Below are 15674 nucleotides of genomic sequence, written 5' to 3' on the forward strand. Positions count from 1 at the left end.
CCTTCTTCAGGATTTTGTGTTAGCTCTGTCAGGGCTTTGACCTCCCCCAAATACTCGAATGGTGAAATATCTTCTTTTTCTTCTTCTGAATCAGAGGTTTCTTCAACATAGAAATGTGCAATTGAAGGTGTTGGCGTTACCTTTCCAGCATGAATCCATGTACGTCTAAGAATCATATCATATCATGTATCTTCTCGGATTTGTTCCGTCCAGGCTGAGTTTATGTTCACCTTGAGAGTAATGTGGCCATAAGCATATATGGGTGTTCCTTCATGATCTGTGATTGTTACTAGAGCATGAATGGATTCTCGTCGTGTGATACCAGCAGCTCTGAGAGTTTTCAGAGGGATAACATTGACAGGAATGCCGACATCAATCAATGCTCGTTTGAACTCGTTTCCCTTGAGATGGACTGTGGTGAGAAGTCCTCAGTCGTACATTTCTTCGTCTGTTGTTGAGGGCGTCTCAGAAAATGCTTCTTGAACCAACAAACGCTTCTCTAACACGATGTGATTCAGTGCAGTGAACATGTATCCCCTTCGAGCCTTTGATAAGTATACCAATTCGCAGACATGCTCGATTAAGGATTGAACTGATTCTTTGACAGGTGGTTCAGAAAAGAGTGAGGGTTTCGACTGGGAGAGGATCTCTGTGTACTCCTTTAGTCCACAAGTTGAGTTCTCCTGATTCGATCTTTTCTTTAAATATGCGCTTCAAAGTTCTCCAATCACTTGTGGGATGGTTGACGAACCTATGAAAGCGACAGTAACGAGAATTTTCCATGGCCTATTCAGTTGGCTCTTTCTTGACATATGGCAGTTTCATTGCGTCGTCTTGAACCCATACATCTAGAAGTTCAATAACTTCTTCAATGGAGTAGGGAAAATCAGGTGCCTCTTGATCAGCTTCTGTGCATTGAGCAGGAACTTGCGTATTATCCTTCCTTTGTGTCTTTGAAGAAGTTGAGGAAGTATGTTTGCGCTTTGGCTCGGCCTTTTGTTTGCTCCCTTCCGCAACAACATTTGTGGAAGGTTAGAGGTTGTATTGTTTGTTGATTAAACATCTGCTACCTCGAGTCTCTCGTGGATCTTCAGCTTTTGTAGTCTTAGCTCTTTCCAATAAAGCAGGTGTAGTAGTTGCTGATCTCTTGGCCGCTTCATGGAGTTCTGAGAAAGTCTGGAACCTGAGATTTTCCAATAAAGCTCTGTAGACTGGAATCATTCCATTGATGCACAAGTCCACGAGTTGTTGCTCTGTGACATTTGGATCATGGCAATCCAAGGCCTGAACTCTGAACCTTTTCACATAATCGTTAGGATGTTCGTTGCTCTTTTGAAACATCCTTCCGAGATCGGAGAGGGTGATTTGCTCTGAAACGAAGAAATACTTTCTGTAGAAAGCATTAACCATTTCTCCCCAACTTTTGATACTTCCTGGTGCGATGTTGTTGTACCAGGTATATGCCCTGCCTTTCAGAGACTTTGAGAATTCCTTCAGTCGGACAGTATGATTATGCTCATGTTCTCCCAGTGCTTCCAGGAATCGAGAAACATGTTCTCGAGCATTGCATGTTCCATCATAAAGTGTGAAGGTTGGAGAGGTGTAACCTTTTGGAAGAGGAATCCTTTGCGTAGAAGCAGGGTATGGAGGTTGGTGATGGTGGATATAAGGCGTTTTGTCTTTTCCACAATCCTACAAAAGGCGTTCCAGGTCTTCACGAGTGATGAAGATGGATGGTTCTTTCGCTGGTGGATTGTCTGCAGCCTTGGGAACTTCCTCATCGTCTACTACATGGATCGGAGTGACCTCAGGATCAGCGTCTGAAGACGTTTCTTTAACTTTTCCTTTATCTTGAGTTTTATCTGACATCTTGTCTGTAAGAGTCTTGAGATAATTACATAGTTTCTTCTGAGTGGCAGCCATGTCAGTATGATTCTTGGCAAGAGTTTCTTGTACCTTCATGAGATCACCTGTGGTAGGTGGATTTTCTCTGATTTCTTCAGGAGACTGGCCGAAAAGCGGATTGTTGATGGCTCCAGTGCCATCACTTGCAGGGGTGATCACTGGAGCACCAGTGCTTGGAGGAGTAGTAGTGGCAGGTTGCGCCGGAGGAGTGGTAGTAGCAGGTTGTGCTGCAGGAGTGGTGTTAGTAGTGCCACTGGAGCTTGCGACATTAAGGTCGGGTGTTGGACCCGGATTGGTAACTGAAACCGACCTATGACCGACCATCTTTGTGAGAATTGAGATTGCAACCGAGAGAATGATCTCCCACTGTGGTAGCCAATCTGTAGATGGGGCAAAACGAGTTGCTGGTTTTTACGGAATTGAGGAGACGACCGTGCGGAGGAAACTCCTTGAACCGAGCGAACTGTCAAACCTCACAGAGATACACTGCAAGAAGGGAGTGCTTTGAATTCGAGAGATCAATCTGTATTACTCCGGCCTAAACCAAGACAATGGTCGTTCCAGAGTAAATTCGGTCACAAGAGAGGATGGGTCGATCTGTAGGAGGGAAGCTGAGAAATGTGTGAGATCAATGGTGATCGAAGATTGTGGGTGTGTTGTGTGTTCTGAAATAAGATAAGTTCTGAATGATTGAATTTTCTCTGTTGAGAGTAATTGCTCAGATGTTGAGTTTTCAATCTCTTGTTATCTGTTCGACGTGAGATTGTCCTTGTTTTCAATCATGATTCAGAGACTTATTTATATTACTAGAATTGAATACACCTTGATCCCATGAAGTGTGACAGTTGTTGGAGTCAAAGAGTGGGGAAGTTGAAATCGTGTTAAAACCGGTTGCTCATCGTGCGGAGACTTGGTTGATTTTTTGCCCACTACTTCGTTAACTCCTTCAATTGATTGCACGACTTGCTCACATTCTCATCGTGCGTATGAACACACGTGTCGTAGACCACCAGACCAAAACCCTAGTTAATATCCCACCATGTAACACGATTGATGTCTCGTGATTGTGGAATCTGCAAGGAAGACGTGTATTTAGTTAGTCAGTTGCTGACTTCATGGGACGATGAGTCCTTGTATTGCTGAGTCGAACGTGATTTTCAAATGTTCTGAGACTCATGAATTAACGTGTTTGTTGAGACAGAAGTATAATTGTCGAATAAATGTTGATAGTTAAGGTGAGCAAATATTGCTCATTCGATGGATCGTTGAATATTGATAGTTGAGCCAATATTCCTTAGTCTGAGAAAATGTTGCTCGTTTGATGAATTATTGGTAGCATGAATAAATAAAATATTATTTTAAGATACTGCAACTGAACCGAGTATAATTAATAAAATGTTGATCATGAGATCGTCGTAAAATTATTAGCGTTCGAATCTGGAATTATAAACCTTGAACTCGAAACCCTAATTCGATCAATTGATGATCAATTGATGGTTTATTGAAAATTAACCACGGAGTGAAGGAGGGACCGGCTACACGGGATGATGGATCGACCATGTAGCGCCCAGATGCTCAAGTAAGCAAAAAATACCAAAGTCTCCTGAAGACCAGTTGGTGAAAGGATGATTAAATGTTGGTTTAATCATTTATTAAAATAATGCTCGTCTGAGCCTTATGTGATAAACCCTAATTAGTTATGAAGAGATGAGGGACCGACCAAGGGGTCATGAAACCGGTCCTGGGTGGTCATGGGATCGACTGATGATCATTTTATGAAGTTCCAAATTGTTTGGAAGATTTTGAACCTAATATGAACAAATTAGCTCAAATGATGAAAATATGTGGGACCAGCCTCTTGCAAGACAAAGAGCCAACCTTGGTCGGTCAAGGTAGTATGCTCGCGTCACCAAAGTGTTCATGTCTCAGTCCTGAGGGTTTTGATATTTTCTGATGTGCGTTTGAGCAATCATTTGGGAAAATACGAAGAAGTCGGGGATTTTTTGCTGAAACTGAGGAAACTTCATGAGATGAAGGGAAAATAATAATAAAAATGAAGAAATCATGAAGTGTGGGACCTGCTATAGCCAAGGCATGGCCGGACGGCCAATGAGCCCGTCCCATAGTATTTTCCTAATTTTATTATATTTTTTCATGATTTTATGGAAATATCATAAAATCAAGGAGTTTGTTGAAACTAAAGAGTTTTGTTGAAATCAAGGAGTTTCCTTGAAGTGAAGGAGTTTCTATGAGATGAAGGAAACAAATAATATTAATAATACTAAAATAAGGGTGTGTGGGACCGGCTTGGGCATGGTCGGACGGCTGGGGCCGGTCCCATGAGTTTTCCCTAATTTTATGTATTATTTCATGATTTGAAGGAATTTTCATAATTTGAAGGAAACATCATGAAATCAAGGAATTTCATGGGATGACGGAAACATAAAAATAATAATAATAATAAAATAAGGGGCGTGTGGGACCGGCTAGGGCATGACCGGACGGCTAGGGCCCGGTCCCACGAGTTTCCCTAATTTTATATTATTTTTCATGACTTGAAGGAAATATCATGAAATTAAGGAGTTTTCATGAGATGAGAGAAATAATAATAAGATAATGAGGAATCCTGAGGTGTGGGACCGTCCACCACTAGGGCATAAACGGCCGGCTAGTAGACGCGGTCCCACGACACCTTTCCCAATTTTATATTATTTCCTTGATGCGAAGGAAACACCATGAAACTGAGGAGTTTCTTTAAAACGAAGGATATTTGTTTAAATGAAGGGATTTTCATGAGATCGAGGAAAATAATAAAAATATGATAAAACATAGAATTGGGCGTGGGACTGGCCACGGCGTGACTGGCCGGCCAGTGGGCCCAGTCCCCTAGCGCCTTGACTAATATTTTATTATTTATTATTTTCTTCCTATTTTGCATAGGTTCATCGTTCCTTCGTGTTTTGGAATGCTCGTTCGTGCATTCAGATGCTCGTTAGTGCATTATTGCTAAGTACACTTGCACCATTTTGGTCGGGGCTTACTCGATAGTGGATCAGATGCCCGTGCGTTGAATATTTATTACTAACCCATGGAATTCTGCTGGGAATGACCATGAATTGAAGTAATGAAATATTATGGAAAATGTAGAATATTTTCCAGGGATTTAGTTAATGAATCTAATGATTTAGGAATAATTAATCGATGGCTCTATACTAGTACGATCGTCTAGGAGCATTAATTATTCATGAATTAAGTGATATGAGCTTGTTGGAGCGTCATACTTCTTTTATATAGTCAGGGAAGACAATTGTTACATCCTGAAGACGTTATTGCTTTATACTAGAAGGCAAGCTGTTTAGGAGCCGTCCAATCTTTCGATTATATATATAAATAATTACTGAAATTGCTCAGTATTCATAAGATATGTCGTTGCCTCAGCTGAGAGACTACACATCTACATATACTCTGAGAGACAGTATTCTCAGTCAGAGATCTTTGTGGCATAAGCTTTCACGCTTTCAATAGGAGACATGAGCCTCGATATTCATCTGATTGCTGGATCAGGAGTATGTACAATTATGGGTTTACGATTTTAGCCCTTGTCGAAAATCCACCATATACAAAGGGTAATCTAGATATTTTTTTTGTGTTAGGATATCCCATAACCACTTTTTTGGACGCTAAGAATCCAAGTGATGCCCCTCTATTGGAGTGTGACGCCCCAATAATAGAACCAATTTAAACTAAACAGTTGTAGCTCAGGGAAATCAAACTTCTAAGGTGGAACTGATTGGGTCTTATTTTAAGGAAACAAAGAGAAACACTATTTGACTAAGGTCTAGTTTAAATTCACCCAATTCCAAAATGTGCAGCAGTCAGAGACCTAATGCAGTAAGGTTGTTCATTGAATTTTGGTAATGAAGATTTTGTTAGCATTTGGGATGATCTTTGGCTGTCTGGTTTGCCTTGCTTTATGCTTCAAAACAATCTAAAACCCTCCTAGTGAAAAGAAATTCATTAGCTCTCTCATTTGCAAAGAAACCAACACCTGGGACCAGATCCAACTCCAAGCTATTTTAAGTTAGGTAGAGATCCATTGCAAACAACAACCCATGATCATAATCAGTTGATAAAAGTTGAATAATTTGGATGTCAAACAAGAAAAATTGAAAACACAATAAGAGCTTTTTGCTTTAACTATGTTCATCATTATTCTTGACGAGTTTAGTTGGAGACAAATTTATTTGTTGGAAACTAAATATTGAGTCAAAAGATGATTATATGAAAATTGCCTTGAAATATCTTACATGATTTGTGTGAGACAATCGATTGATGTCGACTTGGAAAGTTTCGTATTGATCATTCGATCACTTGAAAATTACTTGAAGCTAATAGTTTGTGTGAGACAACTATTTTCGTCTTCTAAGGATGTTTCAATGATTAAAATGGGAGTTTAGAACAATTAACCATGTCTTGATACAACACGTTGTGCATACCTAGTATGCGAACTATATTTTTATGACTCAGGTCCGGGAACCTTGTTTGCGTACCTAGTATGCGAACGGTTTCACCCGATTTAGGTCCGAGACAGCTGTTTGCATACCTGGTTTGCAAACGACTGGACAAGGCCAAGGTCCGTAGCTGTTGTTTGCATACCTGGTTTGCGAACACAGTGGTTAAGTTCAAAAATCGGTTAAGTATGATTCTCATACTCATTAACTAAAAAATTTATGAATTCAGGAATGCAATCTTTGCAAACCGTGGCTTAATATTCATGAACTGATTCTTGTATAAGTACTTTGTACAATTATGAATCAATCCGATTTTCTTTCAATTTGTTCATATATATTTCTATGAGATAGTGAACAATTTAACAACTCTATTTGAAACACAATTAGATTCATTTGATTATCTTTCATGATTTATTGTTCATCATATTCGAAGTGTTAGATGAATGTGGTTAAGATAAACGTGTTCATATGGCTAACTTCAGTTAACTGTTATTGAGCCAACTCAATATACACGTTTAGGTACGGTTACCCATATCTAAATGAAGGTATATTTCATTTGTGTGTAACAAGCTAATACCACCTAACTGTGGAGATTGTTTGCTTTATTTTTAAGCAGACTTAGCTTGAATCTTACATCAGAAGTTCATATAACAGTGGATATTGAATGCTTTGTTACTAAACTATCTAAGATTTGATTGTAAGCAAACCCTGATATGAAAGACTATATAAGGAAGAACTCTAACAACTGGAAAACCTAGTCCCGACACTTTCCTGTGTCCTAGTTGAAAACTAGAGTCGATTCTTCTTTAACCTAGGTTTTTCCAAAACCATATTAGGTTAACGACTTGAAGACTTCATTTGGGATTCGTGAAACCAGATCCAACTATTTTCTCTGTAGTTTCGTATTCTGATCTTACTTGTTCTATCTTGTTGAGTACTATCTTCTCTTAGATTTTCTCGAGATTTATCTCCGATAGGTAAGATATAAAAAGTAGTCACAAAGTTCTTCGTCTCAGACTTTTTGATTCTACAGTAACTTCTTCTACCATCATACAGTTAAGTTATTGTGAGATGATTGATATTTCTAGGATGCTCTTCGGGAGTATAAGACCGGATTATCAATTGGTTCATGTTCACCTTTATTTATCATAAGACGGAACAAAACTTCACAGGTACTTCTGTGGGAGACAGATTTATCTATCAGAATAGACTTATCTGTGGGAGACAGATTTGTTTATAAATCTTCGACTTTGGGTCGTAACAACTCTTAGTTGTGGATGAGATCAGCTAAGGCAATCAAGTGCGCAGAATTCGGCGTTTGTTCTAGAGGAGAAAGGAACATGACTGTACCTTAATCGATGTGAGACTTGGTTAGGGCTCAGCTACATTTCAGTCTGAAGTTAACTTGTAGTAGGCTAGTGTATGTAGCGGCTTAATACAATGTGGTGTTCAATCTGGACTAGGTCCCGGGGTTTTTCTGCATTTGCAGTTTCTTCGTTAACAAAAATTTTGGTGTCTGTGTTATTTCTTTTCCGCATTATATTTTTATATATTTGAAATATCACAGGTTGTGCGTAGATCAATCAGATGATAAATCCGACCTTTGTTTGTTGGATATAACTTGATTGACTCTTGGGCATTGGTCTTTGGTACCGTCCAAGTTATTTCTCTTATCAATCAGGCTCACAAATTTCTATCTATTTGATTTTCTGATGGGATTTAGAAATAAAGATAAAACTCTTTGATATATCTCTTGATTGAGCTCGCTTTTAAGTTGGTGCTCTCGGAATTATATTGGAGTTTAGTCCATACAGATCGCTGAACGAATTATTGGGTGTGGTTGTTATACCCCCGTTTTTCACATATGTTAATCGAGAGTACATCACCAACACTTCAGCAAACCGAAGGTTTTAAAAAAGTTCCGACATCCAGTATAATACTTCCCCTAATAGCTGAACATGTAGTCTTATTTTCCGCATCCCAGAACAAAGATTCTGCAAGTATTTGGCCTTTAAAATTTATACCCAAATAGCTTCCGGTTCAACTAAAAATCTCAAGCTAACTTTGCGACAAGAGATTCATTTACCAGCTCTATCTGTCGAATCCCTGAACCACCTTCATTCTTGGGTTTACAAAAATCTTTCCAAGCCGTAAACGTCCAACTTTTGTCATTCTTCTTTAGTTGATTCCACCAAAACTTCCTGTATATTGTGTTCAGTTGTTGAAATACCTTTTTTGGAAGCTTATGCACACAATATAAAGCGCTGGAATAGTAAGCAAAGTATAATTGATGAGAATTGTTCTTCCAGCATGAAAAGAAGCTTGCACTTCCATTGTTTCAGTCGTTTCAAAATCTTCTCAATCAAATCATTATAAGTACTAATTCGAGACTTCGGAAGCAAAAGAAATTGACCCAAGTATTTCTCATCTTGTCCATATGCCTCACCCTTACAGGGAAGCCAAATAATCTTTTTGATCATTATCAACTAAAGGGATGAAATATATTGCTGATTTTTCAAAATAAGTTCTCTGCCCAGACCAGTCCATATATATATATATACTTGTAGCATTTCATGAACTGTCAGAATAGATTCAACATTTGCATACCAAAACACAAATAGATCGTCGGAGAACATATGCGTGTGATTGAAGGGGCCTACCGATTAAACTTAATACCACTATAAAAGATCATCTTTCTCATAACATTATACAATTCGAGATAACATTTCAGAACACATAGTGAATAAATACGGAGATCATGGACAACCTTGTCGTAAACCCCGTCCAGGCTTGAACTGATTTGACGGAATGCCATTTACAAGAACAGTAAAAGAAAAAGTTGTTATATAATCCATAATAAGGTCATGAGTTCTATTGTGGGTTCCAAGCTTAAGCTTAAGAGCAAAAGTCATTCACTCTTTGAAAATCTTTTCATGGAATGCAATATTTCATGAGCAATAACCAGATTATCTGAATTTTGTCAACCTGGTACAAATGCATTTTGAAACGGAGAGATTAAAGATGGTCTAAGGCGATTAGAAAAAAGCTTTGAAACAACATTTGTATGCAATATTACACAAAGAAATTTCTAAATCTCATAGGAGCTATTGAAAGTTTGTACATAATGTATGTACAAACTTTATACATACGTCAAATGAAGATTAATTTTAATTAAGTGAAATTAGGGCCAATTAAGTATAAAAAACGTAATAATTTGCTATTTTGTACTCCCTCCGTCTTAGTTTACTTGTCAAATTGAGGATTTTTTTTTGTCCTAAATTACTTGCCAAGTTTCATATTTTTCTACTTTTTATCCTAATTTACCCCTATGCTGGAATCAGGTTTTAGTATTGAGAATTGTGTAATTCTATTTCCTATACACAATCTTAAATTCTCCTCTCTATATATATCCTTTGTTTTTAATTCTTCAAGTAAAGACCAAAAAACTAGATATGTAAAAACTATGTATCTTAATACTAGCTTGGGTAAATTTGGAAAAAAATCTACTCTCTCTACATTTCTTAATATGTGTGCAAAAACCAATTTTGGCAAGTAAACTAGGACGGAGGGAGTAATATATATATCTAAATGTTTGATGAGGGAGGATCCTTTCACACTTTTATTCTCACACTATTTCACACGTTTTTTTCAATATAAAAACCAAACGCCAACAGATTTGAAGCTAATATTTTGGGGGATTTGTTCCTATTACAAAACTATATGCTCCTACACAAAATGAACGTATTTCGAAACATATAACACCACCATCTACTACTTGCTTAAAAAAAGAGAAAAATTTCTATTACTTTAAACATGAGCCGCTGAACATCAATGCATTTTTAACCTTTAAAAATTAAGATTGGTTGATGTTGTTATACGTTTCAGAATACGTTCATTTTTAGTTAAAACATAAATCTCTGTAAAATATTAGTTCCAAATCCGATACTATTTAATTTTTATTCACAAAATGTACCTCCAAAATGTGTGAAGTGTGACATAATAAAAATGCGAGGGGATCCTCCTCACATTTGATATGATTTAAGTTGTCTTTCATTAACTTCTTCTTAACCCAAAAATTCCTAAAAATAATTGGGTGGCATTTTCAACTGCCTAACCAAATCTAGTTACGAAAATGCTCAATTTAGCGATTAACAAACCCGATAAAAAGGGCTGAACATGGTTTCGGTTTTCTGTCGGAACCGGACCGAACCAAATCGATTAGGAAGAAACCGTACCAAACCATTTACTAATGGATTGGTTATGGTAATAAAAATTGGAAACCGACATTACTGGTTCGGTTTTGGTTTGACCTGGAAACCGAACCAAAAACCAATGGAAAACCGATAAGTATAGGTCGTTGATTAAAATCAGATAGATTTAATCTACCCCGTCCATCTCACTCTTTGTAAACCTAAGTTCTACCATTACCCCAGACGAGTTCATTTTTTCTCTTATTGTTTTCTTCATCTCCAATCGGCATTCGCCATAATCTTCAACTGAGTTATGAATTTGGAGCATGCAGAACTTGGAGTTTATGTATTTTGAATATGTAATGTTTATGTTTTGAACTATGCTTATAAACTTGAGTTATGAACTACGTTTGTGTGTTAGTTACATTCTACAGGTAGGTTAAAAAAATTCAACTGTTATTTTTTAAAAAATTTGAACTGTCAGTTTCAGAAAACCGACAACAGTCGGTTTTCCATTAACCCAATGAAACAAACCGAAACCGGCTAAAACCATTTAGAAACCGAGCCAATGGTTAATGGATTGGTTTGGTTTAGATTTTTAGAAACCAATAGTATTGGTTTCGGTTTTGGTTTGGCTGGAAACCGAACCAAAACCGATCAACAACCCTACGTACCGATAATAGTCCCGCCATTAACAAAGGCCTTTGCCTCCTTTACTGATTGATAACTCCAAAGGTAGAGGACAACCATAAACCATCCGATTCCTTTTCCGGAACTGATACACCTGCCAAGCAGATTTTCCTGTAGAATCGATGGTGTGTCACAAACTAGTGGGGTCTGCGCCCACTGGAGCTTAACAGGGGCCACTTTTTTGTGGTGAGAACCACAAATCTGTGACACACCACCGATTCTGCGGGAGAATCCGCTCGGCGAACTTATCATTTCTCTTAGGGACTTTTTGCTGTTGCATTTGGTTGGTGTAACAATTCTCCTCTAATAGTTTGTCCCCTTGAGCTGAAGTCAAATCAAGTCTTCTTTCAAAGACCTCCTGAGTAGGGGATATGGTCAATGCGACAATAAACTCTCGTCTCCAGAAGTCTCTAGGTTATACCTTTTTAGCCACCTGGAACCTTCAATATACCTACGTGTCTCTCTACCTCTCCATGCATCCCGACTCTTTTAAGACCTTTCTAGTTCTTACAACAACTCCCCAAAATCTTCTACTTCCATCTCGAATTTTCTCAAAAAGACCTCTCCATTAAGAAACGGACATCTTATAAATTACATACCTTAAATCCAACTTCATCTCATCGAAAAATCTCAAATCCAACAAAAGAAACTCAAAAAAACGATCACCAAAAACTTTCTCTGTTTTGCTCTGTTTTCGTAAGTGTGCTAATGGCTACGACAAGTGAAGGAAAAGCAATTGGAATCGATTTAGGCACAACATACAGCTGTGTAGGAGTATGGCAAAACGACCGAGTTGAGATCATAGCTAATGATCAAGGTAACAGAACAACACCATCATACGTTGCATTCACTGATACTGAAAGATTGATCGGTGATGCTGCAAAGAATCAAGTTGCAATGAATCCACACAACACAGTTTTTGATGCTAAGAGATTAATCGGTAGAAAAATCAGCGACCCTTCTGTTCAAAATGATATGAAGCTATGGCCGTTTAAGGTTATAGCAGGTCCAGGTGAGAAACCTATGATCGTTGTGAATTATAAAGGTGAAGAAAAGAAATTCTCAGCTGAGGAGATTTCATCAATGGTGTTGGTCAAGATGAGGGAGATTGCTGAAGCTTATTTGGGACAGTCGATCAAGAATGCTGTGATTACTGTCCCGGCTTATTTCAATGACTCGCAACGGCAGGCGACAAAAGATGCTGGTTCGATTGCGGGTCTTAATGTTTTGCGAATGATTAATGAACCTACTGCTGCTGCTATTGCATATGGTTTGGACAAGAAAGCTTCAAGAAGTGGAGAACAGAACGTGTTGATTTTTGATCTTGGCGGTGGTACTTTTGATGTTTCCTTGTTGACAATAGAAGAAGGGATATTCGAAGTGAAATCTACTGCTGGTGATACTCATCTTGGAGGTGAGGACTTCGATAATCGTTTGGTTAATCATTTTGTTGCTGAATTCAGGAGGAAGAATAAGAAAGACATTAGTGGAAATGCGCGGGCCCTTCGGAGGTTGCGAACTGCTTGCGAGAGAGCAAAGAGAACTTTATCATCGACTACTCAGACGACGCTGGAAATCGATTCTTTGTTTGAAGGAATGGACTTCTATACGACTATTACGAGAGCAAGGTTCGAGGAACTGAATATGGATATGTTCAGGAAATGCATGGAGCCAGTTGAGAAATGTCTGAGGGATGCCAAGATCGATAAGAGCCAAGTCCATGAGGTGGTGTTAGTCGGTGGCTCGACGCGAATTCCGAAAGTCCAGCAGCTTTTGCAAGATTTCTTCAATGGGAAAGAGCTTTGCAAAAGTATTAACCCTGATGAAGCTGTGGCATATGGTGCTGCTGTGCAAGCTGCAATTCTAAGTGGCGAAGGCAATGAAAAGGTGCAAGATCTTTTACTTCTTGATGTTACTCCATTGAGTTTAGGTCTTGAGACTGCTGGTGGTGTTATGACAACATTGATTCCAAGGAACACAACCATTCCAACCAAGAAGGAACAGATTTTCTCGACGTATTCGGATAATCAGCCCGGGGTGTTGATTCAAGTGTATGAAGGTGAAAGAGCAAGAACAAGAGATAACAATCTGCTGGGGAAGTTTGAGCTTTCCGGGATTCCACCGGCACCAAGAGGAGTTCCTCAAATTAATGTTGCTTTTGATATCGACGCTAACGGGATCCTGAATGTTTCGGCGGAGGATAAAACAGCCGGAGTGAAGAACAAGATTACGATCACCAATGACAAAGGAAGGTTAAGCAAGGAGGATATCGAGAAAATGGTACAAGATGCAGAAAGGTACAAAGCTGAAGATGAACAAGTGAAGAAAAAGGTCGAAGCGAAGAACTCACTCGAGAATTATGCTTATAACATGAGAAATACCGTGAAAGATGAGAAATTTGCAGGGAAGTTGGAGTCTTCAGATAAACAGAAGATTGAGGAAGCTGTAGAGGATACCATAAAATGGTTGGATGGAAATCAGTTGGCAGAAGTTGAGGAATTTGAAGACAAGTTGAAAGATTTGGAAGGTGTTTGTAATCCAATTATCTCCAAGATGTACCAAGCTGGTGGTGGTGCTGATATGCCTGGGGGTGCTGGTTTCGGCGGTCAAGACATGCCTGGTGGTGGTGGTAGTACCGGTGGTTCTGGCACAGGGCCCAAAATTGAGGAAGTTGATTAAGTTGTACTTGGTTCGTGGAGATGATCGTATTTTGGTGCTTATGGTTGATGGTTTTCCTAGTGTTTTGTGTTTAGCTCCTATTCTCTGGTCTTTTGTGTGTGCTTTTTTTGGCTGGTGTTGTGTAATAAAATGCAGTTGTTGTACTCGTTTTAATTTCCTTGTAGTACACTAAAAAACAACACCTAAGAGGTGGAATTCCAAGTGGGCACGCTTTCGAATTTGCTCACTTTGTGCATTTTGGTCGCTCAAGTGCACAAAGCCAATGGCGAATGTAACTTTGCGAAAACTTGTTTACAGTGGTTAGCCAAGTCACGACTGATGGGAACTATACACCTGTAGGGCTTCTAAGCCACGACTTCACTTGCGAAAACCCCGCTAGCGTAAAAATCCGGCGTCTGCCCAAACGACACAATTCCAACTACACAATTTTTTTTTTGAAAGCTCAAAACTTCATTGATTAATTAAAATATAATTACATAATACTCGATTTATACCCATGAATCAAAATACATGCAATAGTATAATAATTTTGAAACGAAGAAAAAGCAAAAATCTGTACTGAATATACGTAAATCAAGAGGAAAATTGAAATCTTCTGATAGCTTATCACCATTTTGTTGAGAAGATATGATGTTTCCGTAGTCTTTGTTGGTTTATCAACTTCGAATTTCATAGTCTTTGTTCATCAAGTCCGTAGATGATCATAAAAAAGATTGAACGAAATCGAAGTCCCTCTAGGAGGCATGAGAAATCATAATGGCACAAACTTATCAGCTACACAACTAAGTTACGATTCACTTTCATAACTAGAAAGTCCATAACTGATTTTCTTACTAAAAAGTCTATAACTGATTTTCTTAGCATTCGTTAACAGGAACAGAAATTTCACTTTCATAACTAGAAAGTCCATAACTTGATTTTCTTACTAGAAAGTCCATAACTGATTTTCTTAGCATTCGTTAACAGGAACAGAAATTTGTGGGAAAATTTCTATCAAAACGCCTGAGAACTAAAATATTCAATACTTCAACAAAAGATAACCATCTAATATTACTGTAAAAGGGTTTCAATCCAAGCAAAAATTAATCGAAACAATATAGATCCAAATGCACAAAACTCCATGGTAGTTGGATTTCGTTATACCTAAGTAAAAGCAAGTCTTATGATGGAAGAGTTCCATCTTCCATCTTCCACGCCACCTCAGCATTTGGAATTATGGATGGAAGTGTAAGTGTAGTGGTGGAATAGTGAAAACGCTATTCTTAATAGCAAAAAAAAAAACACTATTAAGAATAACACAAAAAAAACGCTATTAAGAATAACACTCAGTGCTATTTAGAATAACGTTTTTTTCTCAACCGTTAGATTTCAACAACTCATTTTAAATCTACGGTTAAAAAAAAACACTATTCTTAATAGCACTGAGTGCTATTAAGAATAGCGTTTTTTCTTGTGCTATTCTTAATACCGTTTCTTGTCTTCTACTGCGCTATTCTGATTAGCGTTTCCATGGATTCCACAGACCCTTCCATCAATTCATGGAACCCTGCTTGGATTTTCTGTGGAAGACCCAACTTGGAAGTTACTAGACTTGACATTCCATGATTTTTCCACACTTGGAATAGATCGGATTCCACCATAAGACTTGCTCGGCAAGCGAAACAAGGCTGTCAACCGTGGTTCACCTTACAAAGATACG

At 38.3% G+C, this 15674-nt stretch overlaps 1 protein-coding gene across 1 annotated transcript; it reads left to right on the forward strand.

Moving 5' to 3' along the window:
- The first annotated feature begins 11835 nt into the window (after positions 1-11835).
- On the forward strand, positions 11836-14183 carry LOC113349529 (heat shock 70 kDa protein-like). Its single transcript, XM_026593500.1, has one exon. It carries the CDS (start codon positions 12005-12007, stop codon positions 13973-13975), a length of 1971 nt encoding a protein of 656 aa, XP_026449285.1. The 5' UTR covers positions 11836-12004; the 3' UTR covers positions 13976-14183.
- Positions 14184-15674: the final 1491 nt, after the last annotated feature.

This window comes from Papaver somniferum, chromosome 2, assembly GCF_003573695.1.
Source record: "Papaver somniferum cultivar HN1 chromosome 2, ASM357369v1, whole genome shotgun sequence".
NCBI lineage: Eukaryota > Viridiplantae > Streptophyta > Magnoliopsida > Ranunculales > Papaveraceae > Papaver > Papaver somniferum.

Bases quoted from the DNA above. Each gene is read 5' to 3' on its own strand.
- LOC113349529 (XM_026593500.1), top strand. From the start codon at position 12,005: ATGGCTACGACAAGTGAAGGAAAAGCAATTGGAATCGATTTAGGCACA.